The sequence below is a fragment of the Dermacentor andersoni genome, chromosome 9 (genome assembly GCF_023375885.2).
Source record: "Dermacentor andersoni chromosome 9, qqDerAnde1_hic_scaffold, whole genome shotgun sequence".
In the NCBI taxonomy this organism is placed as follows: domain Eukaryota; kingdom Metazoa; phylum Arthropoda; class Arachnida; order Ixodida; family Ixodidae; genus Dermacentor; species Dermacentor andersoni.
In genome coordinates this window covers 61,895,831-61,922,149 of record NC_092822.1, presented here as the reverse complement: position 1 = coordinate 61,922,149, position 26,319 = coordinate 61,895,831, and the positions used below count along the sequence as shown (strand labels likewise).

The 26,319-nt window shown below is 43.8% G+C and overlaps 2 protein-coding genes across 2 annotated transcripts in view; both read left to right on the top strand.

The window, feature by feature from the left end:
- LOC126528109 (uncharacterized) overlaps window positions 1-5,806 on the top strand; it is a gene marked incomplete at its 5' end in the record, with an annotated part of 29,820 nt that extends 24,014 nt beyond the window's left edge. Inside the window, one exon of the mRNA XM_055069387.2 lies at window positions 5,688-5,806. Within this exon, the coding sequence (XP_054925362.1) occupies window positions 5,688-5,715 (28 nt within the window). The remainder of the gene's footprint in view (window positions 1-5,687) is intronic.
- A 5,927-nt stretch (window positions 5,807-11,733) lies between these two features.
- Window positions 11,734-26,319, top strand: part of LOC129384176 (uncharacterized) — a 35,207-nt gene continuing 20,621 nt past the window's right edge. The window contains exons 1-2 of the mRNA XM_072284541.1: window positions 11,734-15,270; window positions 24,898-25,306. Of these exons, the coding sequence (XP_072140642.1) occupies window positions 15,249-15,270; window positions 24,898-25,306 (431 nt within the window). The 5' untranslated portion in view covers window positions 11,734-15,248. The remainder of the gene's footprint in view (window positions 15,271-24,897; window positions 25,307-26,319) is intronic.

Genomic DNA, 26,319 nt, shown 5'->3' with positions numbered 1-26,319 from the left:
CAAATTATGTTATGCCACAGAAACTCCCTTAAAGAGCCTGTGGTCAGCCTGGTGGTCTGACAATGTATATAGCCTTCAGACTTTTGACAAAGACTGTAGACAGCGTGAGCAGTGGTGGTACAAGTTGTTAACAAAACAACAAGAACATTCATTATCAAGCAAAGCATTGCAGCCACAGTAGCTCCTTGCAGTACCTCACTATTACCCATTTCTTTGTGTACTATCTTTAAACTGGCATGCAATCCAAAAGATGTTAAACTGGCCTCCTTTTGTTTTACACAAAGGTTCACAGGTCAGAGGTTCAGAGGAAGCACTAAAGCTGTGGTCAACTGTGGTTCAAGAAAGGCTGTCTCAAGCTGGGCTACTGCTGCTTTTGCTGGTGCTGCCACGACCACCAATATTTTGACAAAGAGGCTTGTCTTTGTCAGGGCACTGATGAATACAACTCTCCTTGATGAACTGTTGAAAGACGTTCCTTGTCTGACCATTTTTTATCACTCTTTTTGTGCTGTAACATAATGCAGTGTCAAGGGTGGGCATGATATTCTCTCTTTTTGTTGGCATGAGGGTGCTGCAGGAGAGTAGGGATCGCACAAAAACCGAAGTACTACTTCAGGGCGGCACAGCTTTTCTTTCTCTTTTTTTGCTGTCATGTCGTGGGGCTGCAATGTTAACATGAAGGGAATCTGGAAGTTCAACCATCTTGTTAGCTTAACACAAGCATGCTGCGTATACAGGAAACTAAGTGACACATTGCAACTCACGAATTTGTATCTTATCAGCAAATATTGCTTTAAAGAGAGCCTGCTGTATGATTTTAATGATTTTCAGGTAGCACAGTGATGTTCTGAGCAACAATCTGAACATTAACTTCTTGTGCATAAACCACAAAGAAATTAATGAAGTCAGGACATTGACGAATACAGGACTGGTGTAGCAAGTATGAAGAAAGTGCATTAATTGGAGGTCACTTGGAGATGTTTTTGTTTGTGTTTGAAAAGCTGACATTTGTTTCTCCTTGAGTGGACTTACTGGATGACAATTGTGGCAATGATTTTGTGATTGCTGTGCACAGAGTCGTGATATGTTCTAGCATTGTGCATATTTTATGACATATCAGAAAAGTGAATTTGGTAAAAGTTCATTTTGGTTTGTCCACTTAGAACAACATTTGTGCTTATCAGACGTCATTTGCTTTTGATGTGTTCTACCTGGTTGTAATTTCTGTCAACCGCTTTCAATTTTCTAGGTGCTTAATATATTGGTGTAAATTTTATGCCTCACTTCAGAGACAAGATGTTTTCTTCCAAAATATGACATTCTTTCCCATAATCAAAACTTCACTTTTTGAAGCTTAGTGCATCTAATACTCTTGGTGGGCCACCAGGCTTTAAGGGAATAACAGTGTTTGAAGCAGACAATTGTCGGTGTAGCCAGTGTTTCAACAGGATTTTGGGGTGCTGCTACCGTGAGGGCAATGGCTACTTTCCTTGACATGGTTTAAATAGACGGACTCTTTGGCTGCAACAGCGAGCTGGTAAAAGAGTGCAGGAGGTGCCCACTGTAGCACGCCAATAGCTGTGGCGTTGTACTGCTGAGCTAGAGGTTGCAGATTCGATCCCAGCCATGGCAGCTGCATTTCAGTGGAGGCAAAATGCAAGAGCGCTTGTGTACTAAGATTTAGGGTCACATTAAGAACCCCCATATGGCCAAGTTATTAAGGAGTGCCCCCCGCTATGACATGCTTCTTAATCAGATCGTCCTTTTGACATGTGAAACCCCAGAATTTTAAAATAAACTGTGCGAGGCGTTCTACTCTGCTACTTTCTCTTACTGTTTTAATCTGTCATAACAAGTCGTCGTGGCAGTTTTACCTGGAATACGCTCACAAGTCTTCTGTGTGAAGCTTGGTTAATGTAAAGACCATTCGGTTTGGTTTAATGTAAGGGGTGAAACGATAAAACAACAGAAAAGCTTAAATCGACGCCATGTCAGTGCAAAAAAGGTTATTCACTGTATATTGTGAAAATGTAATATGAGCAGACTATGCTGTTGATGTGGCAGGAATGTTTTCTATACTCCCTGCACAGGTACGGGTGGGTGCAGGAGACATTTGCACAATTGAACTGTTGGGAGAATCCAAGCAAATAGCTGGTGCAGTGATATCTGTTAACAGAGTAGTACAGTATGCAGGCACGTACGCAGGATATTTCTTCAGGGGGGGGGGGGGGGGGGGCAACCCAAGGTAGCTTTTCTATGCAAATGAGGGGGAGGGTACTTTTACTAGTACAAATGTGAATAATTTGCCATAAATAATACCAGTAACCCGCAAACCATTCGCCATAAATACCAGCAAACCCGCAAAAAAGAATTGAAATAACGTGTATCTCACTGGTACGCCTGTGAGATACACCTCTTCTTTACTTGGCAAACAGTGAACCACATCAAATCAACTCGCGCATGAAAGATGGGCAGCAAGAACCTTGCCAAGAACAAGTTAACAAGCGAAAGTGCAAAATAAAGATTTCTAGTAGCATTTTTTTAATTAGCTTTGGAAGAATTACAGAGAAATGAATATTTTTGCAACAATCACAGTTCTTTTGGATCCCTCGTTTACTGCTCTACCAAGTCCCAAAACCAACTCTTGTTGTTATTTGGGAAGTTACGTAACAATGAGTGGCCAGGAGTCCCGTAAAACCGAGTAACGAGCAGGACGCTGTGGTTCTAGACGTACTGCGCCCACCACGGAAGGTTAGAAAATCACTCCCATTAGCACAACAGGGAAGTGGTTACGTCAGGCGGCTCGATTGATAACTGTGGAAGCGTCATTCAAAACACGGAATTATTCTCCATATCCGGCGGTGTTTTCTCTACTTCCTTTTTAAATAAAAAGATGTTGATTAATGAATATTTTTACAAACAGTTTTCGCTTTTCCTCCCTGTTTGGCTGTCACCTTGGCTTTCTCCCTTACTAGATTGCTTAATTTCTCATCTCCTTGCGACTCTTGTTTCCAGTTGCCAATTTTGCTCGAACAGCGCTGTACAATTAGGGAAAAACCAGACAAGGTAACGGGTGACAGTCATATTGCTTATGGTTTGAACGGTTATTTCAATGTCTGAAGCTGGACGCTGTTTCGCAATATTTTATTTTCCACCTTATCTAACGCATATCGCGGATATATGGTTCCGAGGATCTGCCAGCACCGCGGCAAGCCGTCACTCAAGGGAATAATTAAGCAAAAGGAAAATTTAAACGCAGTTGTCGTTTTCTCCAGCCACAACTCGTTCCACAAGCATACAGACCAGCTGACTATGAACCGAATCGCTCTCCTGGCTCCTGGATCAGTCTAAACAAAGAAGGTTGAACTAACGAAGCAACAGCGTTGTGCGTGATCTTTGAATAGATGGTGAAATAAAAATTGTGTTGGGGATTATAAGTAAACTACTATAATTAAAACAATAAACTACGCCCTGCCTGCTGCAATAGATGGTGACAACTGAATTGATTCTGAGTTAATCGCGCGGGCACCGAATCAATGAGAAAACTGGCCTCCATACCCCAGAAGATGCCGATAACTACCACCATCCAGGAGTGAAAAAAAAATTGGCTGGGGCTTAGCTTAGGTTAAGCCTGGATATCTCGAAGCGAATAGGTTCGGTGATGCTTATGGTTTAGCTTATGGTTATGCTTTATTATTTAGCCTATGGTTATGCTTACGGTTTAGCTTATGGTTATGTTTTATGATATAGCCTTTGGTTATGCTTGCGGTTTCACTTATGGATATGCTTTGGTTAGCTTATGGTTATGCTATACGTGTGCCTTGTGTAGTTATGCAAATTGCTTATCAATGATATATACCATAAGTTATGCAGGATTATTAAACTTCCTTATTCATCATTGTTGGGCACATTGCCTTGCGATTTCTGTACAGCCATAAACACAGCTCTCAGTATCGGTAGTATCACTCTCTTCTCCTTTCATGTTGAATGCGCACACCTATTCTTTGGCAAGCGGTTATATAGTCGGCCTCCGCGATAAACATGCGCTTGCGGCGAACGTCAAACGTTCTCGCATAGCGCGCGGCAATGGCCACCTACGCCAACTCCGAACACTCTTACGGAGCCAATTCCGACATATGCCGGCTCGTGCGAAGCGCAGTGTTGCATGACTAGCGTAGTGAAGCTTTTCGCTTCAATATTGACAACTATTCTACTCTGTTAAACACTCTTACGGAGCCAATTCCGACATATGCCGGCTCGTGCGAAGCGCAGTGTTGCATGACTAGCGTAGTGAAGCTTTTCGCTTCAATATTGACAACTATTCTACTCTGTGAAGATGGAATGGCAGCGAAAGCTGACAGTCAAAGCTCTCAAACGAGAAGAAAATTTAAAGCGTTTCACATCCGCTGCGGGTCGGCCTGAAGATAGTGCAATATCGGGCCGACCCGTAGCAAAGCTGAAGCAGCATTAAGCACTCCCCATACGTGGGCTGCTCCCGAAGATAGTGATACACCGGCATAGTAGGCATTAGCAGGCATTAAGAACTGGATCCCCATACGTAGGCCGATCACAAAGATATTGCAATACCGGACCCACCCGCACCAGAGGTGAAGCATGCGTTAAGCGCTCGCCATACATGGGTCCATCCCGAAGATTCCGAAGGGCGCGTTATAGGTTCCCGAGTCCACAAGGATATGTTCCATTGATCTTGGACACTTTTTGCACTATCACCAGGATCGGCCCACATGATGATTTTTTCTGTTAACGGACGCTGAAAAAAGACTACGGAAGTTAGTCATACACTGCTTTCACTGTAAAAGGCAGCAAAATGTTGACCGCCGAGTAGATTGATTTGTCGGCGCCTTAGGAATGTGTGTGAGGGTGGTGGCGTGGGCATATAGGGGGCGGGGCGGGGGTATGCTGCTTAATTTCGCCCCCCCCCCCCCCCCCCCCCCACTGGGTACGTGCCTGATAGTATGTCATGTTCAAATCAAGGGAGCTGCACAGCTTCAAAAATGGAGGGACCTTTCCCACAAAGCCACTGCCATAAGCTAGCTGTCATCTACATTACCTGTACTTGATTGCCATGTGACTACCACATGGTAAACATGTCTCGAAGACACTATAGAAATCACTGTCTCTGCCTGGAGACAAATGGCAGAGCATTTCATAAAGTAAAATAGTCAAGAGCAGAGCATTTCTTACAGTAAGATAGTCAAGATTGTGCTTCCTGATTTTTTTTTTAATTTAACAGTGCATATCCTTTGAAAATTGCCTTATTCTGTGCGCAAGTCACATACATTGGTCACCTAACTTACATAAATGCATAATTCTTTAAGGTAAAGACATGTATATATACCATAATTATAGTGTCACCTATTGTTTAATAGAATATTCTATATGTTATTGGTATGTAAAATGTGCTTAAGTTCTGCAGTACCTGGACATTCTCAGTTCTACAATGGTTTCTATGTGCAGTCAAGGAGCCTGTGACAGCTTTTTGCCTAGAATACCTCCAACATGTCGTTGGAAAATAAAGATTCAGGTTTTGATGTAGCTTGTTGTACTGTGACCGTCATTCGTAATTGGCAGCTCCACGAGGGCAAGCAACAGTGCTTGCTGGCATGGGACACCGACAGGTGCCCTGTCTTGCTCAAAACTTCTCCTTTTTTTTTCTTTCTGTGCAGGCTTCATTCTTGTACCTCTGCAGCTTGAGCCGTCCCCTCAACAAGTCTCGAATGAGGGAAGGAATCTGCTGCAGCGACCTGTGTGCAGTGACACAACAACTTCCCTCACAAGCACGAGAAAGGGCAAGCGACTACACAAGTGCATCTACTGCAGCAAGGTGTTCAAACAGAAGAGCGGCCTGGGCAAACACCTACGTATCCACACGGGCGAGAAACCATTCTGCTGCCACTTCTGTCCCATGAAATTCACGCAGAAAGAGGGCCTTGTGCGCCATGTACGAGTACACACAGGCGAGAAGCCATTTCACTGTCGCTTCTGCCCAAAGGCTTGCGCAGATGAGTCCAATCTGAGGAAGCACGAGGCAACACACATACGGCGGGCTCCTCGTGATGTGTCCCCGAGCGCACTGTAGGTACTGTCAATGTGGTGAGCAGTAGATAAGGAGGTGCATATGGTGTGAGCAGCGCTTATCTTCAAATGTTAAAAACATCTTATTTCAATCAAAAATAAATGTTGCAGACATCAGAATTTGTATGGTTATTGCCAAAAACATAATCAACTTCTGTTCCTAGTTTTTTAAATAATTACTTTAGTGCACATGGTTCCATTTGCGGAAGTGCATGATGGCAGTTGAGGCTCAATACATTACCACTAAGTACAAATGGCATTAATTCAGCAGTGCTTCTGTACGCACCGGCATTGATCATCCATAGCTGTTGGTCAAAAGACAGTGATCACAAGGTTTGTTTAGATCCTTACAAGATGGTGTAGAATTAAGTCGGTTTTGCACAAGATTTCACATAACTCGACAGGATTCCACAAGGTTTAGGGGTGGAATACCACTCTGAGTCTGGTAAATCTAACACTCGGAAATATGATTTTCTTTTACAGTGAAGCTGTATACCTCTACCTTCCAAGGAAATTTTCGTGTCGTAAGCAAAGAACTGCCCATACGTGGGCCAATCCCGGAAATGGTGCAATGCCAGGCCGACCTACCGCGGAGTTGAAGCAGGCGTTAAGCACTCCCTATATGTAGGCCGATCCCAAAAATAGTGCGATACCGGCACGATCCGCTGCGGAGGTGAAGCAGGCATTAAGCACTCCCCATAGTTGGGCCGATCCCGAAGATAGTGCAATGCCAGGCAGACCCGCCGCGAAGGTGAAGCAGGCATTAAGCACTCCGCATACGTGCCCGAAGATAGTGTAATGCCAGGCAGACCCGCTGCGGAGGTGAAGCAGGCGTTAAGCACTCCCCATAGGTGGGCCGATCCCGAAGATAGTATAATGCCAGGCAGACCCGCGGCGGAGGTGAAGCAGGCGTTAAGCACTCTCCATAGGTGGGCCGATCCCGAAGATAGTGTAATGCCAGGCAGACCCTCTGCGGAGGTGAAGCAGGTGTTAAGCACTCCCCATAGGTGGGCCGATCCCGAAGATAGTATAATGCCAGGCAGACCCGCTGCAGAGGTGAAGCAGGCGTTAAGCACTCCACATACGTGTGGGCCAATCCCGAAGATAGTGTAATGCCAGGCAGACCCGCTGCGGAGGTGAAGCAGGCGTTAAGCACTCCCCATAGGTGGGCCGATCCCGAAGATAGTATAATGCCAGGCAGACCCACGGTGGAGGTGAAGCAGGCGTTAAGCACTCCCCATACGTGGCCGGATCCCGAAGATAGTGCAATGCCAGGCAGACCCGCGGCGGAGGTGAAGCAGGCATTAAGCACTCCCCATACGTGTTGATTGTAACAGTCCTATGTCCTGAGAAGTAATCTGCATTACCTTTTGTGCATAAGCCACAAAAGAAGGGATGAAATCACGAAATTGACAAATAAAGGGCTGGAGTGACACATACAAAGAATGTGCATTAATTAGAGGCCAATTGGAGATGTTTTTGCTTGTGTTTGTGAAGCTGACATTTGTTTGTCCTGCAGTAGACTTACTGAATGATGATGGTGACAGTGATTGTGTGACTGGTGTGCACAGAGTGCCTGTGATATGTTCTAGTATTGTGCATGTTTCATGATATGTTGCAAAAGTGAACTTGGCAAAACTTTATTTTTGTTTGTCTTCTTAAACAATGTTCAGCAAGAGACCATCTTCTCATGGGGTATTCCACCTTGTTATAATTTCTTTCACTTGCCTCAGCGCTTAATATTTCTGTGTAAATTTTACACCACACTTCAGACGTAAGATACTTTCTTCCATATTATGATGATATTTTCCACAAATAAAAGCCTCTTCACTCTATTGTAACTTGGCCTGTTAATATTTTGAGTGACCCACCATGATTTAGGTGATTAATAGTGTTTAAACAAGAAATGTTGCTCTAGCCATAGTTTTGAGGTTGCTACTACCCCCTCGAGGGCAACCGACTGCTTTCCTTCTTTATTGTTAAAATCTGCCTCCACCACCCCAAATGTGTCGTGGCATTAAGTGTCGTAGCCAAATGTGTCGTGGCATTAATGTTCTAACAAAAAGAGGGTGTCTTTTGGTGCGACAGTGAACTGGTAGAAAAATGCATGAGGAGCTCACTGTGGTAGCCCAGCGGCTATGGCTACGCTGCAGAACTTAAGGTTGTGTGTTCGGCCCCAGCCGCAGCAGCTGCATTCTGATGGAAGGGGTGAATGGAGGGGGGGGGGGGGGGCAAATGCAAGCACGTTCACGCACCTAGATATAGGTGCAGGTTGAAGAAACCCAGGTGGTCAAAATTAAGCTGGAGTTCCCCCACTACGGCATGCTTCATAAGCAGATCCTGGTTTTGGCACATGAAACCCCAGGACTTCAAAATAAAGTGTGTGAGGTATTCTACTTTGCTACTTTCCGCTGTTATTTCAGTCTGGCGTGACAAGTCATGATGGCAGTTTTACTTGGAAAGGCTCACAACAAGTTTTCTATGTAAAGCTAGGCACGGTTTATGTGAAGACCACTCGGTTTGGTATTATGTGAAGGGTGAATAATTAAATAACAAAAAAATAGCTTAAACTTATGCCAAGTTAATGGAAAGAAGTTGTTTACTGTATATTATGAAAATCTAATATGAACAGACTGTTGTTGATTTGGCAGAAAATGTCATTCCATAATGGCTGCACAGGTACGAATGGGTGCAGGAGACATTTGCACAGGTGAACGGTTGGGATACTCCAGACAAAAGGCTATTGCACTGTTATCTGTTGGCTAGGTTGTACTGTGTATTGTGTTCAAATCAAAGGAGCCTCAAAGTCCCGAAAATGGAGGGACCTTTCTAACCAGGCAATTTCCATAACCTATCTTTCAACCGCGTAACCTGTACTTCACCTTTTGTACTAGCACACGGTAAAAATGTCTTGTAAATACTATCTACATCAATATTGCTTCCTGGATACAAATGTTTTTGTAAGGAAATATTAGTCTATGTTTTTTTTGTTGCTGCTGTTGCATCTTTTTTTCCCAATTTTTATCCCCAAGTCCTGACACTGAGATCTGCATGCATGCATTGTCGCCTTTCGTGAAATGTTGCAGTACGATTATTACATTGAATACTTTAAATGTTGTTACATTAAATACTTAACCAATATTCTTATATTCATGATGACAGTGCATTTCATTTGAAATTTGTTATATACTGCATGCAAGTCATACAAATTTGGTCATTTACCTTGCAGAAATGCATAATTCTTTAAGTCAGAGATGTGTACATGTACCTTAACTATAGTACATGTTACCTACTGCTGAATACTGTCTGCAACAGTTTCTATGAGCACTCAAGGAGCCTGTGACAGCTTTTTCCTCGAAGACTTCCAATGTTTCGTTGGGGAATAAAGGTCCTGGTTCCTATGTAACTTGTTGCAATGTAACCTTTTATTGACAGCTGATAGCAAGCAAACAATTGCTGTGTGTTGCTCAAAACATGTAAATTGTTTTTGTTTGTACAGACTTCATCACCATACCGCTGAAGTTGGAGCTTCCCCCTCAAGAAGACCTGAGCTCAACAAGGGATCAACTGCAGGCTTCCGACTGCAGCGGCAGTGCAACTTCCCACACGAACAAGAGAAAGCGCAAGAAACCGCGTAAATACCCGTCCAAGTGCAGCTACTGCAACAAAGTGTTTGATCACAAAAGCAGTATGGACAAACACCTACGTACCCACACTGGCGAGAGACCATTCTCCTGCCAGCTCTGTCCCATGAAATTTACGCAGAAACATAGCGCTGTGCGCCATATGCGAACACACACAGGCGAGAGGCCATTTCAGTGTTGTTTCTGTCCAATGGCTTTCAACAGCAAGTGGGATCAGAAGAAACATGAGGGGATACACACACGGCGAGCTCCTCAGATTGTGTCCCTGTGTGTACCATAGAACTGGTCATGCGGTGAGTGATAGAAAATAGGGTGTACTGGACGCGTGAGTGGCACCCATCTCAATATGTTAAAAAACATCTGAATTGAGACAAAAATAATAAAAGTTGCAGACGTCAGAATTTGTATGGTATAATTGCCAACAAGATCATCAACTTCTGTACTTAGTTTCTTATATATGATTACTTTAGCACACATGTTCCAGTTGTGCAAGTACATATAAGATGACATTCAGGCCTAAAGACATATTCGGTAAGTACGAATATAATTAATTCAGCAGTGTTCCTGCAAGCATTTGTATTGACCAGTACTGCTGTTGATCAAAAGCGAGTTGGAGCAAGGTGGTTAACCAAGGGGCCTGATTTTTATTAGTCATATCATTAAGAAGCCAACAAACACTGAACCAAGGACAACATAGGGGAAATTACTTGTGCTTAATAAATGAAATAAATGATAAATTAATGGAAATGAAAGTGGATGAAAAAGCAAAGTAACCTTTCTTGGATCCTTGCTGAGGCGACACCTTGTAAGATTTGGTTTCGGAGGGACTCATCATGCCAAGCACTGAACTCGCAAGCAGGCACTGAGCTTTATAGCACGGTAATGAAGTCTTGGAAAGCTTTTTCTGGCTGCTGTCTTCTGTCCCGGAAAATAATATGGTACCTATACCAGAAGCTTTGTACTCTCTTCGTAGTGACGCTTGAAAATACAAAGAATATCTTTGAATGTTGCAGTTGTTGGATCCGTTTGTGACGCCAGGTCATATTAGAAACGCTGCCCCTCGAAGCCCAAATTACTGAGCGAAATGGCCTTCTTTCTCTCGTCTGCTAGTGCCTTGCATCCAGTTGCCTGGAGAAACGTGTGAAAGGAACGCTTCCATGTCAACCATGGTACAGCAGGAGTATCGGGCAATTCAAGGAAAGGTGGCAGCGGAGGTGCGAATGCCCTGCTAGGCACTAAGAACAAAAAAAGTTGCCATTAGTAAAGCAGAAGTAAAAGTAGTGGTAGCATCTTGCATTAGGGGTAGACAGTTCACACGACGAACTGGTCACCAAGCTCTTGTTACATTACTGTCTTCGAAGGGTTCTGGACAGCATCCATTAAGGATTTCAAGTTGGAATGCAAGATTACTGTATTACAATTTCACCATTGAGTACTGCAAGCATGACCAAAATGTCATAGTGAATACATTAATTGTCACGCCTACCTGTTCCTCCTGAATCTGAACCATCACTAGGTGAGGAAATAGTGCCTTTGGTTTCATCATGCATTACAAAGGAAGAGTTTGCTACTCGAGCTGATCTGGTTTGCCAAGCATCAAAAGAGAAAATAGTCAAAGGGTGGAGAAATGCTACAGATCTTCCGCCAGAATCACAGGCATATGCTTCCGTATAGTCTGAATTATTCTTTGTGGATAATCTGCTTTTCCGAGGAGAACATAGTGTTCCTCCTGCATCCTTGCATCAGAAACTCCTGTCTATTGCTCATGAGGGTCATTTAGGCTAAAGTTCCACGTTGGTCTTGTTGGTATATCATGATGGAAGCAAAAGGCGTAGCGTATCAGAAAGAGGACAAAATAAGAACACAGACACACATGTTCGGCGCTAAACGTGTGTGTCTGTGTTCTTCTTTTGTCCTGTTTCTAGTGCGCTACGCCTTTTGCTGTCATTTTGGCATCACTAAAAGAAAGCTCAGACTGAGAGGCATCTACTGGTGGCCTCAGGTGGATAGGCAAGTTGAGTAACCTTTAAGAAACTGCTATGTTTGTCAACAAGCAGATAAATCTGCCAAACCATCTTTTGCTCCACTACAACTTGTCGAATGGCTGTTAAGACCATGGGAGAAATTAGTCATAGATATAATAGGTCCTCTTGATCGTGCTCCACAGTGTGCGCATTTTGCTTTAGCCATTGCTGACTATCATTCAAAGTGGCTTGAAGTTGCTTTTATGCCTTCAGTCGCATCCGAAGCCATCATGCGCAGTCTTATTTCCATATTCAGTAAAGAAGGATTTCCTGATGCCATAGTGTCCGACAATGGGCCCCAGTTTGTTTCTGCAGAATTTCAGAACTTCCTGAAGGAAAGAGGCATTAAGCATTTCTTGTCTTCTCTTTACTACCCACAGGCAAATGGCCAGGTAGAAAGATTCAACCATGCCCTCAAAGAATTATACAGATTGCTATTTAGAAGATCTTGTCCGAGTACGTGTCTCGCAAAAGTGTGGTCCTAAATTCTGTCCATTCAAGATTTATCGTAGGGTAGGTCAAAATACTTTCCAGCTTGAAAATGGCAAGCGTCGGAATGCTTCCAAACTGATGAAATACCCTGTATCACAGGATTCTCTTGAAAGCTTAGTCGAAAGGAGTCATATCAATGACTACTCATCCCTTGATGATAATTTCCCACCCTTTCTTCCAGTTCCAACTGGTGCAGGTTTTCCTGCAGTACCCACTTCATTACAACTTCCTGTTTCACCCCCCACGACCGGGTTCATCTCATGCAGAAGAATCTCTTGAGCTTGCGTCCGACACTCTGTTGCAGCAGATGGCTCCTGAAGGAACTCGGGACACCAACACACATTCTAGCTCATCTACTAGTAATAATTCCTCTAGTCATTCTCCACCACAACCATCTCCCCGCAGGACTACACGTAGTAGACAACCCTCAACATGGTTTAGATAAGTCTAAAAATAGCTACGGTTTTGGTTTTCTTGGAAACATTTGCTCCATGCTTTTCCATTTAGCAGTACTACTTACAAATTTATGCTTACTGGTAAGATTGTTCAGGTTGCTATGATTAGCTGTTACCGTAACATTGCTGCTTTTGGCATTTCAGGAACTTGAACTGGACAGGTTCCCATTCCCATGTTCTACAGAGGTTTCAACCCTCCCATGCGAATTCGGCTCTTATGCCAAAAATGTCTTTCCTCACATGTTTGTTAGGTAAATATCATCCAAGTAGTATCCTCACAGGGGCCATTCCTTGCATTCTTGCAGTGTGAACATGCACTATGCACATACTGAAATCAATGACGGCCACAGAGCTGTCTCGACTTGGGCTCAGAGCGAGTGAGCCACACATCCGTTTTGTCCAAGGGTTCGCATGTTTGCATTGTCCATTTTTATCTTGTATTGAGTGAATTCTATTATCATGTATGGCGTGTATTTGCAAGTATGCATCCATTTGTTGCCTCCCCAAGACGGGTACTTTTGTGAACTTCTGTGCTATGTGATATGCAATATATAGGTTGTGTTCATTTTCTATGTCCTTACATTTCATGCTTTTTCCTTGATGAAAAAGAAAAATGGGGAAACAGATGTGTGCTTTCAAAAAAAAAGAAAAAAATAAGTCGGTGATAGGACTTGAATTTTTTACTGCATGAAGATGCCATCCCCCAAACACTTCAGTGTTACGGTGCTAACATGTGATATATAATCGCAACTCATTTCATTGCAAGTTAACTACACATGGCATGTAGTGGGTCGCATTTCCACTGCATTTATTTTCCATTTGTAAAACGGCAACAAAAGGTGTAAATGACACTAGTCCATAACTTGTAGAAGTTGGAAAATGTATCTATTGTATAACGGCTTACAATTCTGTTTCTTTAATTGTTTTTGCTTTTCTTGAGCGAGGAGAGCGAGTGGCGCATTTCTTTTACGGGAGAGATGATGTGATAGCCCGTTTCTACTTCGTAATGATTGTGACCGCTAGCGCCACTCCGCGCCCAATGCTGTAATTGGTAGTGACGGTTAAGAAGGCAGCAAAACTGTGATTAACGAAACGAGCGTTTTATTGGGCGAACTTGTGCCCTCAAAAACAGGCTACACTCAAAGAACAACGGTAGCGGCGAACACACTCGGCGATCGTCGAAAATGTGATCAGCGAGTCAAGCGCGTCGGCTTTTATACAGCAGCCGTCGAATGTTCCAGACTGACTAATCGTTGGGACCCGCGTGCCTTCCACAAAGTTCTACACAATTCGCGTCAGGCGATGAAATCAGATAACACAAGGTTCGGCGACAACAGACAGCGGATAGAAGCATGGATAACTTTCCAGAAACTTCGGATACATGCAGGCGCGTCCCGCGCTGTTTCCTTTTCCTCTTTGCTGGAATAAAATCGGCCCATATCAGTATTTGGTCAGGCAGTTCGTTCTTTATTTTATGGTCAGGCCCCGCCTTCTTTATTCTATGATTTGGTCATAGCACAAGTTGGTTCTTTATTCTATGATAGCACACTCAGCCGTGCGCCGCGTTCGCGCCGGCTGAGTGTGCTCACAGCCGACAAAACCGTGGCATGTGTGTGATAAACGTTTCAGCCTCACTCGTAAAAAGTAGGGATTGGAGCCGAAGACGATTTAAGGCACCGGCGAGTTCGCGCCTACGACGCGTACACGGCCTGCCCTTTCGATAAAATTCTAATGTGCAACCGCAACTTCCTCACTGAGGACTTTTCTATTTTTTTGCCCACTTCCTTTTTGCAAGTGTTGCTGTGTGATGTATTGGTAAGCTTCGCTAACACGGCTGCCCATTCGAAAGTGTTTGGCACCTCTTGTCTGCCAGCACGCCCAGAAAAGCTCCATCGCTGTTAGCATCAAACAACGCAAGCGTGGAGTACGCGTTTGTTTACTTTCCTCGGTGAACTCAAGTTTCACCAGCGAGTTTGACTGTGGTGTTTTGTGTTTTGCCTATTTAAACCTTCTGCAACTTTTCGCATCTTTGTCGTCGTGCTTGTGAGTTCCAAGATGTGAGCGAAATCTTGTGTGCTTGAGGTGCCGGCTGAAAGACATTGCTTCCCGTCGTGTGGCTAGTGAAAGTTTCATCCACTCCACTTTTGCGCACTCGGCCAAACGGCGGCGACCAGAGCGCAGCGATGACAGCGAACGCAAAGCTTCTCAAGTTTTGCAACGTTGAGTTCCACGACGGATGCGTATCTTGTCTCTCAGCTTCTGAATCTGCTGGATTGAGAGCCCGCTTTGTCGGCCTTCCCAGAGAGGTTGGCCACATTTCAAGTGCCCCTAATTTTCTTCTTTAGGTCTGTTTCTTGACTTTTCAGGTACCGCGAATGCCGGTCTCCGGTCCCGTCCAGGGTCGGCTAGCCGCCTGACTCGGTGCCCCGGGATTGTTTCCTCCGGAATGGAGCTAGCAACTTCCCCATGGTGTAAAAGCTCCCGAAAGGGAGGCGCTCGGCCATACAGATGGAACCATTCGTCTGAGCCAGTTCGAAATGTCGCAGGAAGAACTGCGTGGTATGTAGATGCGCCCTTGCTTGTAAGACGGAATCCATATTGCTATCGACGATATCGTGAGATGCACAGTGCATATAACACAGTGCATAGAGATAGCGACAGCCAGGCAGAAACCGCTATGGATAGCTTTTTTAGACATTAGATGAGCCTATGATAATGTAAACCGAGAAAAGTTATGGAGCCAGTTGAGGGAATATGGTCTAGAAAGAAAGATGATTGAGTTCCTACAACAAGTTTATACAGATAATGAGGTAGAGATAACATGGGAGGGGGAAACTACAAAGCCAGCTAAAGTAAGAAGAGGTCTCAGGCAGGGCTGTCCATTGTCGCCTCTGCTTTTTATGATTTACATGAGCCAAATGGAAAAGACTAGAACAGAGCACAATAGGAACGGACATAAGCTATATGCTGGAAGGGCAGAAGGTAGCTCAAGTACTAGCCGGACTGATGTATGCAGATGATATTGTACTGCTTGCTGACACCCGAGTAGGGCTACAGGAACTAATGAGCATATGAGGAGAGGAGGGAGAAAAATTGGGACTGCAATTCAGTAGAGAGAAGTCTGGGATAATAGTATACAATGAAGAAAGGGGGGAACCATTGGAAATACAAAGCACTAAGATTGATCATGTTGGAAAATACAAGTATTTGGGCGTATGGATAAACGAGGGCAAAAAGTACTTGGAAGAACAGGAAAAAATTATGATTGAAAAAGTGAAAAGGAACTCAGCTGTAATGAAACACAAGGCACTTTGGAACTATAATAGGTACGAGGTGGTTAGGGGCGTATGGAAAGGGGTTATGGTACCTGGCCTCACATTCGGAAATTCAGTACTGTGCATGAAATCGGAAGTTCAGGCATGCATGGAAACGAGACAGAGAAGGGTAGGCAGGTTGGCCTTAGGTGCACACGGGAACACCCCTAATGAGGGAGTGCAGGGGGACATGGGATGGACGTCATTCGGAGGTAGAGAGGCAATAAGTAAACTAAAATTTGAACAGAGACTCCCAGCACTGGAGGAAAAAAGGTGGGCAGGAAAAGTGTACAAATATCTGTACATGAAAAGTTTGAACACAAAGTGGACACTCAGAACGAGGAAGCTGAGGAATAGATACCTACAGCCAAGGGAGGGGGTCCAACGTGGTTCTAGTGTGGGAAAGGAGGTGAAGGAGACGGAAAGAAAAATGTGGGAAGAAAGAATGCTCGGAAAGCCAGCGCTATCAATGTATAGGTCACAAAAACAGGAGATTAAGAGAGAGCTCTTATTTGATAACTCGCGGGGCAGCTCACTATTATTCGAAGCTAGGACGGGGGTTTTGAGAACGAAAACATAAAGGGCTAAATTTGAAGACGTGGACCTTCGGTGCACAGCTTGTGGAGCCGAAATGGAGACCACTGAGCATATAGTGCCGAGATGCACAGACCTTCGCCCGACCCTGACAGAGGGAGCAGTGGCAAATATGGAAGGGGCATTAGGTTTTCCCGGGGAACGAGGGCAAACAGACGAGAAAAGAGTGGCAGTAACGAAGGGGAGGCTAGAGGATTGGTGGAGGAAGTCAAGGGATAGATAATACCATAAATCGGGGAGATAATGTTTCCTCTACTGTTTTAGGGGGAGGAAACATTTTGGGGGGAGGAGGGGAGTGAAAACTAGTTTTAGGAAAAGAGGATATAGAGAAAGGAAAAAAAAGAATAATAATAAAATAGGAGGGGGAGCAAAAGGCTAGGTGGCGCCAGCCGCCGCCCGTTACAAAGGGTATAGCCGCCATCCATCCATCCAAATTTGAATGGTAACTGAGTATCCTTTCAACATGTTTGCTGACGGGGTGCTAGCAACCAGATTTAACAGCCTCTTTCGATGGTACTCTGCTGCCACCCACTTTGTGAGCATATTTGTTTTGCTTACAATGGCACGAGTGCATGTTATAAGATGTAAATTTGAAAGCTTCAGATGGGTGGCACGATGAGCAAAACGAGAACAAGGTAAGAGCGGGAGCCAACGTTTTGACTAGTGGACTTCGACACAGTATGTAGGTAGGGTTCTGAAGGGGAGTGGCGGTAAGGCGGGTGGGTGAGGCAACGACCGAGGTTATGTTGAGGGTGTAGAATAGAAAGAAAAAAAAAAAAAGGTGTGCTATTCAACGTCGGTGGAGGAATGTGAGGTAGCGCCGTGTGTCAGCCGGTTGACGTGTCACGGCCGCATGTTTTTTGGTGGAAGGGGCCTGGACGACGACGGGGGGCCGGAGGAGGGGAGGAGATTATCAGCTTGGCGGGAGGTCAGTGAGCTCTTGTCTCTCTGAAAGAGAGAATAAAAGAAGCAGCAGAAAATGGTGCTCGTGAAAAAAAGAATACTAAAATGGAATAAGTGTATCGATAAAAGAAAGGAAGGAGAGAAAAGAAAAAAACACTAAGCAACCTAATGAAAAATAACTAAGTGCTGTAGCCTATATGGGCTGCACATCACTTGCAAGGAACACCGCAGCATTGCACAAGGTGTATTTGAGTCTAAGGACATTCAGTTTGAGTAATTTGAAAGAATGTTTCCAATCTTGTTGAATACTATTATCTTGCCTGATGCTCAACGTACTAGCACCAAAGGGTACCATAAAGGGTATGAAATAACGCGTCCCTTTGCTATAAAGTTAAACTGCAATCTGCAAGTTACCAAAAAGTACACTCCCAAGTCTAAAAACCTATGAAATTGTCTATGGGGACTTCATGTGTCAACGATGAAGAGGACAACACTGCAGTGGAGGAGGTTACGGTTTTTTGAAACCAGCGAGTCAAAATTTTACATGATTTTTTGCGACTGTACAGAGAAAACTTGGGGCAACTTCTGGAACCTGGAACAAGTGGGAACTTGTGGTGACAGTTCTCCCGGATCATCGACCGCATGACGGAATTCCTATGGCAGCACGCTCTATCAAGCCTGAGACAGGGATTACAGAATAAGCCTTCAGCATCAACGAGCCAGGTACTCATCGTTGGTGATGTGGCGCTGCCAGACAAGGTACAGCAAGTACTTAAATGTGGGCCCAAGTTCGCGACTCAGCCAAAGAAGTCTGCTCCCGATCTGTTGGCAATGGTATGACAGCTGTCAAAGCGAGTACCTGAAGCTGAGTTGGAAATGTGTGTATCAGAGGGAGTGGATGTGCTAACGCGGTCCTGTCCCCTTAACGAAAGGTTCTCCTTGAACAAGACTGTTAAGTTCATGAAATACAATGCGCTCACACTTATCCCTGCGGATAAGGAGGGCGGTTTCATGGTGATGAACAGGACGATGTATAATTCAAAGGCTTGTGAAACCATTTCGTCAACTTTCAGGGTCCACAACGACATAATACTTAAGAAAGTACAAAATGAAGCAAAGAAGCTATGCAAAAGCTTCAAACTAGATGGTTTATCCCAGTCTATCGAAGAAAGCACAAGGGGGGACCTTGAATTGTTTTTCTCACCCAAAACGCACACGCCGGAATGCCCCCTCCGAGTGATAGTGTCAGAGAATGCAACCTGGCAGAAACTTGTAGCCATGTTTTTACAAAAGCACTTAAAGCTCTTGCCAATCGACTACCCATTTTTGCTAACTAAGTCTGAACAAGTGGTGGAATTCTTTGAAGACTGGCAAGACAGGAACCTTGTCGCTTTTTCTATAGACATAAAGGACCTGTACTATTCCCTCCCGCAGATTAACATTATGAAATGTGTAACTGATTGCATTGACAAGCTTGGAGCTGTTTGGTTTCAAAACGCTTCTGGTTTGACTTGCGACAGATTTTTAGAACTTCTTCATTTTTATGTTAACTCGACATACACGACTTGGGAGGGAGATGTTGTCAAACAAAAAAGATGTCATATGCATTGGGTCATGTATGGCTCCCTGCTTAAGTGATTTATATCTAGCTAACCGTGACCAGGTTCTTGATGAACACCTGAAAAATAACACCGATGTCGTGAAAGTGTTCAAATTTGTTGACGATTATCAAATCATATTGAATAACGAATCAGAAAATTTTGACTCACTGGTTTCAAAACCGTAACCTCGTCCACTGAAGTGTTGTCCCCTTTATCATTGACACATGAAGTCCCCATAGACAATTTCATAAGGTTTTTAGACTTGGGATTGTACTTCTCCCCACAAAGGCCTGCTGGAGCTATCAGCCGAGAGGCAATAAGCCAGTCCTACCATTTCATTCCGCTCATTAAAAACTCGTAAAACGCGCAGTAGTAACATCGTGCTTCAATAATTCTTTGACGAAGTCATGCGACCACAAAGTGGAAGCCAGTTTCAGAAATCAGGCCAAGCGCCTGGCAGATTCTGGTTACCCAATGCGTATGCTCACCTCTGTCATAAAGGGCTTAAGCAGAAAGCGTAAAAACGCATAGAATGGAAGCAGTGCCACTGCTGGAGCTAAGAAAATTGCTGTGGTACCATACATTCATTGCATTTCACATAATCTGAGAAGAATAGCAGCAAAATCGGGGGTGGACATGGTTTCCTCTGCCACTGAGCGTCTACAGAAGCTATGCAAACAGGTTAATACAGAGAATAACAAAAGGCATGCATGTTCTACTCAACATCACAAACAATTTGTAACCTGCACTCATAACGTTGTCTATGCCATTCCACTTTCGTGCGGAAGAACATATGTTGGTCAAATAGGCAGATGCATCAATGAGAGATTGAAAGAGCATCAATATAACGTCACTAGGGTAATCTTGGGTCATTTGGGTATTCATTGCCGAGATTGTTCCTGCAAACCCATGTTTGAAAGTACTACCATTCTAGTCTTTAGTGTGATCACCATTCCTTTAGTGTGATCAAGGAACCCGTACGGGTCCCGAAACGTCTGTGTTATTTTCACCTTGACTTGGTCAGTGACAGCAATTTTTTCATCATTACTATCATTCTGTATAGGGTTCGAAGCAAGATGACAAGGGAGATTGGGGAAGCCTACGAAATTGCAAAATTACGGGAAAGGTGTGTGAGCAAGCCTTCAGTGTCGCTATCTGAAACGGAGATATGGTTCCTCGGTTTATCTTTGTAACGATTGCAGTATGTGTTTTCACCATGCCTTGCACACGTGTACGGTTCATCGATATGCACCACTGAATGTCCTTTTTTTCTGTCACACTTGTTTCCGCTTGCACAATATATATACATCGATGCGGGCGAAAATAAAATCTATAGTTGAAAGTGAGGTGCTGTCTCTGTGTATCTGTTTCTTTCTACGTCCTTGTTCAGTTGCGCTTATACACTCTGTCAAGAAGGGGCTGTTGGGTTGGGCAGGCATGGAGTTTCACACAAAAGTAAATAGAGAGACACATGGTGCTAGCAGTGCACAGGAGATGCAGGTATGGTATGGTGCAGCTCATGACAATACAACATGATGTTTGGCCACCAGAAATGTCAACATTTTGCCATATGAACTCCCTGATGAATTCTTGCCTCGTGAGATTTGACCTTGTAAGAAATGTGAAGTAGGAGACTTCCTGTGATAGCTCTCGTAGATGCCAGTTTCATTGCTACACTCATGCAGAAGGCAGTAGGGACGGAGCAGTGCATAACACCTGGGTGACAGGGGTGAAGGTATTACTGGTCACAACCACAGCGGTTGGGCCTGTTGGTATACCATGGTAAAATATTTTTACTAGCGCAAGTACGTGGGAAGAAAAAGAAATGAAAAACGGAGCGAAAATATTTTTTACAGTGATGCTGATGTCTTCTTTTAGCTAGCAATATTTGTCATACAGTGCTTTTCATCAGTTGTGTGCTAAAGTGTGTGTTGAGATAATGAAAGTTGGCTGCATGGTTTAGGACGTGCATCGCTGGCAGAATTTGTTGACAAAGCAACAGAAATATTGCATCATCTTTGCCATATCTATGTCTGTTGACAAAAGCCTCCTGTATCAATCTCCAGTTATCCCTGTCTTGCACTATGTTAGCCCATATTATGCCTGCAAGTTTCCTAATTTCATCCCACCACGTAGTTCCCTGCTGTCCCTGACTGCTCCCCTTCTCTTGGTGCCCATCCTATACTTGTAATAGACCAGTTATCTGGCCTATGTTTTATGTGTCCTGCTTCTTCCTCATGATGGCAACTAGATTATCGGCTACCCCTGTTTGCTCTCTAATCCATGCCACTGTCTTCCTGTCTCCTAATGTTGTGTACCATTTTTCAATCTGCCGCTTGCTGCACATTTTCTTCTCAAGCTTCTTTGCTAACCTCCAAGTTTCTGCCACATATGTTACTACTGGTAGGATGCAATGATTGTACACATTTCTTTTCAAGGATTGTGGTAAGCAGCCGGCAATGATTTAATGATGCCTGCTGTGTGTGCTCCAACCAATGTTGACTATTCTGTAAGCTTCCTTCTCATAATCAGGGTTCCTTGTGAGTAATTGGGGGCAATTGGAGATCGTTGAGAGGCCTTTGCCCTGGCATAGACTTAAGCAGGCCTATGATGGCTGAGCAGCTACAGTGCTCCTGTTAGTGCCAGGCCATGTGCTTGAGTTTTTGAAAACATGGAAGTTATTTCAAGATTGGCGTGTTCCGTACGTCTTCTGTGGTTGGATAAACTCAATGCTATCTTGCTGCAAACTTGCAGATTGATACTTAGTCCATTTGCACTTGCCTTGTGAGAAGGCAACCAAATAATAAAACTGAAAAAAATTGCTCTGCCTGATGCCAATTGAGGTTCTGGCATAAGTGGGATGTGAATGGACAACAGTTGCATTGTAGCACTTATGGAGAGGGCAGATGTAGCAAAAATGTGCATAAAACATGGTGACATTGTTTTGGTTTGCAATAGTTGTCGGGCAATACTTTTTCTCTTTATTGTGATAAAATGTGTGTTGACGTAATGCACGCTGGTTGCGTAATGTCAAATACATGCACTGCTTGCAAAAGTTGTTGACCAAGCAACAAGAACAGCTGTAAGCAAACAAAGCTACGAAGCCACAGTTGCAGCTTGTGAGTCTTTCTGTGTGCTTCATCTTTACATGGACATATGACGTTAGCAGATGGTAAACTAACCTTTCTTTTGTGTTGCAGGACTTTTGTGCGGCGAGTTCACCACAAAGTGTCTTCTGCACCAGAAAAAAAGTGCTGCTCAAAGATGAGACATCATTGACTCTTTCAGATCATGGAACTATGGTAGTAACACGAAGGGATTCTGATGATCTGTTCATCTTAGAAAAGTCCATCGTAAGAAACAAAATGTGATAATGACATCAAGAACTTGACGGGGAAGGCAGGCGGCCTTTTGACTAAGATTGTAGGCTCTCTGCCCCATGCACAGGATTGATTTTTGGCTCAGGTGTTTGTGAGAGCATTCTCTGATTTGGAATGTTTATTCATCATATTGAAAAAGTGCTTAGTGCCTGTTTATGGGCACCTTTTTATTTTATTACTTTTTATTTGTTATCTCTGCACCCATCGCCATCTCCATCTTACTTCTGCCACTGCTGTTGATTTAGCTAGACATGCATCGGTGCATGTTTATCATTGAGCCTATACAACAAATTAGGATCGAGGTCTTAGTTGAAGAACATGATTGTAACTTGATATGCCCTTGCATCGCACATTTCCATCATATACTATTGTGAAAGTGCATTTTTTAACCTTTGTTTTTATTTCGGTTTGTCTGCTTGAATATTTGTTAGATTTTGTTAGAACTTTGAGTGTTCTCCCAGGTTATAATTACTGTCGGCTTTGCTCAATTCTAACTCTGGAAAACTAGATATATTGGCTGAAGTTTGTGCCCCCATTTTGTAAACAAGATACTATGTTTCAGAACAATGCAGTCTTTCCCATAAATAAAATTTTGTTGACATTACTGAACAGACCTTTATTGTGCTTATATCCTCAACTACTGATGAAGTTTTGAGGCATTTTAAATAGATATATGCAACGCACAGAAATTTGCGCTATGATTGTACTTGCTATTTTTGACTGTCTTAAAACATTCCAATTCAAGTCATTTATTTGTCACAAGGGATATAGCTAGGCTTAGGCTAATATACAGCACGGAGCCCCAAACACTGCCTTATAGGGACATTCTGTAAATAGAAAGAAAGACTACTAAAAGAAAAAGTTGGAGGGAAGAGAAAAAAGCCCTTGCTGGAAGCTTTAATTGGAAACACCTAAAAAAGTAAATTCGGCCAATGAGCAATGAACCTATCGTATACTCTCGTGTAAGGGTGACAACTTATTTCTAGCTATCATGACAAATTGCAGTTCCATTTTGATCCAAATTACCCAGCCATAGTGCTCGCTCCTATGTGCTAAAGGAGTGAACTGCATTATTTTCATAAACCGTCATTTGTCTACTCGTGCACTTCGCTTTGTCTAAGTTCCCATCACTGTCACTAGCTTGTAGGTACTGATGTCCTCCGTGCCATCCATGGTGTTAGACCTCCATGTGCATCAATGCTTTTCGCAATGTTGTGTCATGATGCCGCACGCCTTGGCCTAGAAATGAAGGAGCAGACATGCTGCAGCAATGCTCCCTTTATTCAACATCTTTTTCTTTTTAAACAAAATTATGGCTGCTTAGTTGTGGGTACTGCTGTTACACGAGTGCAGCCCTTGAGAGTATATGGTGCGTTGTATGGAACAGTATAATGACGTTGACATAGTGTAGTTCTTTCATGCCCTGGTGGAGTTAAACATTGCCTTGAATAATTTCTCAGGTGCAGAACAAGTTTCTGGTGCTGCTTTTAAAATATGGTTGAACGTTTCGCACGTCAATAGCAGTGACATTGCACTAAAACAAGATTCTTTAAGGAAGGTTTGCTTTGCACTTGTGAATAACAAGGAGTTGGTACAGTAGGCAGCTACCTTAAAAGGAGGAATATGAGGGCAATATAATATGCATGCACTAAATTTCTGCTTTTGGCACGTTGACAGGGTAGACCTACAGTGTAGAGGACGGGGACGAAAAGATCAGACGTGAAGCCACACGCATGACGTGCCACCACAGACAGCATAGTAAACAGGACTGGTTGCTTGGTATGGCATGCCATGAGTCATGCAGCTAGTGTTGCTCCATTATTTTATAGTAGATTAGTTCTCGGAAAAATTGAATAGTATGTCCTCAAAGAGCAGCAGGTTGTAGTAGTTTCTTGTCATTGGTCACAGAATGCACACATCACTCTCGATTGTTGTCAACTGATAGAGTACCTGCAGCTTTAAACTCGCTGAACTCTCCAAGCTATTTGTTATTCACCGAACCTAACAAAAGACATGTAAGAAATGATGAGGGTTCGTAATGCACCATGCCATTTTTTAATTTCCGGGGCCAATGGCAAGAAAAATATGTAACTGTAAATGGCTGCTGCAGTCCTGCTTACAATTTAAATGCTTGTCAGGTAGCCTTGAGACACATAGAAAGAGTACCTTTTACAATAAAATGTCGCAAACGTATACAACCGTACCTTTGCCATGCGTGTGCATGTATAAATGTGTACAACAGCACCTTTTGCATTAACATGTGGCAAGCGTAATATGTGGCAATATGCCTCGACAGTTGACCGCTTTACGACAGCGGACTACAGTGCTTGTTTCCATGGGAAACCGACAGGTGCCCCGTGTTTCTAAGAACTAGTGATCTTTTGTTTGATGCAGACTTCATTGCCTTACCACTCCAGCTGGAGCCATGCCCTCAACAAGGTTTGAGTGAGGGAAGGCATCTGCTGCAGCATCCCATGAACAGTGACACTCCAGCTTCCCACACGACTGAAAGAAGAAACAAGCATCCACACAAGTGCAGCTACTGTGGCAAGGCATTCAAGCAGAAGTCTGGCCTGCACAAGCACCTGCGTGTCCATACTGGCGAGAGACCATTCTGCTGCCACCTCTGTCCCATGACTTTCACACAGAGAGAGGCCGTTGTGCGCCATGTGCGAACACACACAGGCGAGAGGCCATTTCACTGTCCCTTCTGCCTAAAGTCATACAGAGACTCTACGAATCTGAGAAGGCACAAGGCAACACATGCATGGCAGTTCACTTCTAATGTTTCATTCAGCGCGGGGTCTTCTTAACACAGCTCGTGCAGTGAGCAATAGAGAAGTTCGTGCAGTGTCTTTCATTAATTTGACCTTCGTGGGACTGACGAAACCAAGCAATTATCTGGAGGATTGAAATAAAGAAGAGGCAGTAAAAAACTACCAGACACAGTGCTGCTTCACTCGGCAGTATTACCCGATTCTAGCATGCCCTCGAATATAACATGCACTTTGGGCATATAACAGATACATAGTATGTGCAAATTAGTGTCCACCGCCATAGCTCTCAGATAGCGCCTTATCGCTATCCATGGGCCACAGCATTTAGTCCCTTGTATGATCCATCACATGTTTGATATTCCACCTTATCCAACTACAGTACAACCTCGTTAATATGTTCTTGAAGAAAAAGAAACTGAGAAAAACATACTTACCGGGAAAGTGTACGATCCAAAGTCACTGAAAAATTTATCAGGCTCAACTGTAGTTTACAGTTATGTAAAGTGCAGCATTGCGCAAATCATTGCAGAATGAGACATTGACTTGCGTCAGTCTGTTGGGGACCAAGCGGCCCGATATGAGCATTGTTGTTTTCCTATTGTGCAATGTTTTGGAACAGCGTCTGAAAACCAAAAACAGTCAAACTGGTGGGCAGCGCCGGAAAACGATGCCATCAGAGGAAAACATGGTGCTAACTTCGCACTGCCTACAGCAGGGAATGGTGGTGTGTTTGGGCTCTCGCCTTTGAAAAGCGTGCAGTATTATTTCGATGGCGTCGTATCACACGCACATGTACAGTGAACATGCTTATCACAATAGGGTTGGCAGCGATAGCTGTAAATGGTGACGTGCCACGACCCATGAAATATGCTGGTACTGGAAGAAGAAAGCATGCGTGCCAACATTCTCATGTGGCAATGGCAAGAGAGTAGTGTGGGGAAGCTGCTGTGGCAGGTACTTACAGCTTTTGATTGCATTTGCCTCGTGCTTTTCCTTGTTTACATCTAGCAGCCAGAAAACGTATCTTACAATTGCAATT